We start from the raw sequence: 3,071 nt of genomic DNA, 5'->3' as shown, positions 1-3,071 counted from the left end.
GCAATCCACTCACCTCAGCCTCCCAAAGGTGCGGGATTACAGGCTGAGCCACCGAGCCCGGCCAGAATTTGATTTTTAAAAAAGCAATATTAGCACACCACTTAGTATATGGAGGTAATGACTGAAAGAACAGTTAAACATGGTTGTTCTGACAGGAACTACTGAAGGTGTATGGGACAGTGGGTCAAAGGATTATTATTTTTTTATTAAACTTTTTTTCTTTCTTTTTTTTTAATAGGAGTCTCACTCTGTCACTCAGACTGGAGTGCAGTGGCATACTCACGGCCACCACAGCCTCGACCGGCTGGGCTTAGGTAATTCTTCTGCCTCAGCCTTCCAAGTAGCTGGAACCACAGGCACGCACCACCACACCCAGCTAATTTTCTGATTTATTGAAGAGATGAGGTCTTGCCAAGTTTCCCAGGCTGGTCTCGAACCCCTGGACTCAGGCAAACCTTTAACCTCCACTTCCCAAAGTGCTGGGATTGCAGGTGTGAGCCACTGCGCCTGGGCTGTGATAAAACTTTTAAGAAGTTTTCAAAAGTCTTTATTTTAAGTTTGTCTAGTTGATAGCCTTTGAGCAGTTGAAAAATTCTGATAAGAGAAATACTAGAGTTCTAGCTTCCTCTGGAGGTGCTGCTGATGGAAGGATCCTGCAGACATCACACAGAGACATCTGCTCACACATGCTCTGGAGCTAAACTGCAAACACTGACTGGAAAATCTAAAAATAACTGAAGTCATTTCCTTTGATAAACCTAGTCAACTTGTTCTCCTAGTTGCTGGCTTAGTTTATTCCCCCCTCCCACCCAATAAAATGTCAATCTACATACACTGGGATGCCAACAAATACATACACATTTTAAGAGATGTTATCTTTGTATTACTTTTAGTTCACCATAATCAGAAGTGGCTGGGCGCTGATGGTCACCACTTTGAGCTCCTCTTGTAATTGCAGAAGTCGAATGTGACTTACATTCATCTTTTGTCATCAGTATACATTGAGTATTACAATTCTAATCGTTTTTTTTTCCTTTCTTAAAACGTGTATACTTTTTTTTGACACCCTGTGTGTGCGTGTGTGTCAGGTATCAGGTGAATAGGGAGGGAGGGGCACAGGGGTCATGCTGTTTTTGGTCCAAAACTGCTGAAGACTCAGTGCAGTGTGGGCAGGTGCATTGTCAAGGTGGTAGAACTAGTCACCTGTTTGCCCAAACTTAGAACGTTTCTTCTGCAAATAACGACACAGGTAAAAACTTTGAAAACTTCCAGGTAAAAACTTTGGTTGACTGTGTGTCTCATGGTGAGGCTGGTCCTAACAGACTCAGCTACATGCACATTCCATTATGTCTCTCTTCCCCACTAGCCTGTGCTGCTGTAGTGTAATTTTAAAAAAAATTATCCTTTGTGCCCAAGCCCTCGGGGAACTTGAAACTCTCAAGGCCCGGACCCACTCCTTCTAACTGTCAGTCTCCAGATTTCCCAAGAATAGTTAGGATTATTTTTAAATGAAGTAGTTTACTTTGAAATCCTTGGACTTTGGCCATCTTTTTAATCATATCCAGGTCCAAAGTGTTGAGCCGAATGTCCCCTGTGAAGTGGTGGTAGGGGATGAAGTCCCCGCTCCTGCAATGGCTGCACCTGTGGGCATTTACTTCTAAGAAGAGGGCACATTTCAAGTGCATGGCTTTCTTTTCATTCTTCAGCCACAGCTCGTAGGCCGTCTTCTGCATCACAGGGCTGCAGAATCGAATGATGCTGCATTCAATGACCTCACCCTCCAGTTCCCGCAACTCTTCCTCTTTACGGTGAGCTGGAGAGAGAGGAAAGGGTTTTTCATGAAGGCGGTGGGGAATGGATCAACTCTCTGATTGAGATGGGCGTTGAAGGGGACATACACGTCACTTCCAGGTACTACTCACCCAGGCTTTCATTGGGCTTCAGAGACAGAGAACGATAATGCACCTCAAATGAGGTTGCGTTGTGTTTTAGGGCCATCCGAAACTCCTTGCCGTTCCGGAAACCATCAAAAATGTTAGATTTCATGAGGGTTGCCAGGGCATTGATCATCATCTTCCTATCCCAACAAGGGAGAATCTCGAACAACAGCTCCGTAGTGAAGGTCAGGCCAATGATGGCAGCACACCTCACTAGCATTTGGTGGGAAAGAATCATGCTATCCAGCTGGATTAGAGAGATTTCTGCAGGTAGAAAGTCATGCAAGAGGGAACAAGGTATCAAATACATCCTAAAAGTGGACAACCATCCTGTTCTATACTTCTTGTTCCCAAGAAACCCAGCCAAGCCAAGTTAAAAGAAGTATTTAGTGAGCAACTCATTCATAGATAGCACCTGTGCGGGGCGGGGGCAAAAGATGCAGATGCTATGGTCTAAAATGACACATGGAGGTTGGGCACAGTGGCTCACACCTGTAATCCCAGCACTTTGGGAAGCTGAGGTGGGAGGATCGTGTGAGCCTAGGTTAGGCAACATAGCAAGATCTTGTCTCTACAAAAAATTAGCCAGATGTGGGGGTGTATGCCCGTTGTCCCAGCTATTCAGTAGGCTGAGGCAGAAGTATCGCTTGAGCCCTGAAGTTTGAGGCTGCTGTGAGCTGTGATTGTACCACTCTACTCTAGCCTGGGTGACAGAGTAAGACCACAACTCAAAAGAATAAATAAACAAAAGTTTAAAAAATAAAATCCACAGGGCAAAAATAAGATTGATTTCATGATGTTCTGATTTCATATTAGAGTGTGACAAGGGCATGTGAGGAGAGAGGAGGTCATTATAGACCACAGTAGACAGATGGAGCAGGGCCTGTCATTCCTGTTCCTTAGCGTCCCCAGATGGTTTTTCTTTGTCTTTTTCCCTGGCTCCCCTTTCTCCTGGCACCTCCTAGCAACAAGGCTTCTCTGTATCCTCCCTGGACATTCATGTTTTCTCTTGATATACATTATCATCTCTATGTCATGACCAAGTGTCAGAGAGCCCATAGCTCCTATCCTGACTTCTCTTCCAAGCCTGAGTATCCTAGCTTGTGTGGCTTCCTGGACATTTTGACCAGGATG

General features: G+C 44.9%; 1 protein-coding gene across 1 annotated transcript in view; it reads right to left on the bottom strand.

The window, feature by feature from the left end:
- The window catches only part of LOC103265019 (adenylate cyclase type 10-like), a gene marked incomplete at both ends in the record, with an annotated part of 22,036 nt that extends 19,835 nt beyond the window's left edge, over positions 1-2,201 (bottom strand). Inside the window, 2 exons of the mRNA XM_008062725.2 lie at positions 1,523-1,813; positions 1,923-2,201. Of these exons, the coding sequence (XP_008060916.2) occupies positions 1,523-1,813; positions 1,923-2,201 (570 nt within the window). The remainder of the gene's footprint in view (positions 1-1,522; positions 1,814-1,922) is intronic.
- Positions 2,202-3,071: the final 870 nt, after the last annotated feature.

The sequence above is a fragment of the Carlito syrichta genome, unplaced genomic scaffold (genome assembly GCF_000164805.1).
Source record: "Carlito syrichta isolate Samal-C Ts95f unplaced genomic scaffold, Tarsius_syrichta-2.0.1 Scaffold96990, whole genome shotgun sequence".
Taxonomy (NCBI): Eukaryota; Metazoa; Chordata; class Mammalia; order Primates; family Tarsiidae; genus Carlito; species Carlito syrichta.
Note: the sequence above shows the minus strand (reverse complement) of the source record. Positions and strands in the feature narration are given on the sequence as shown.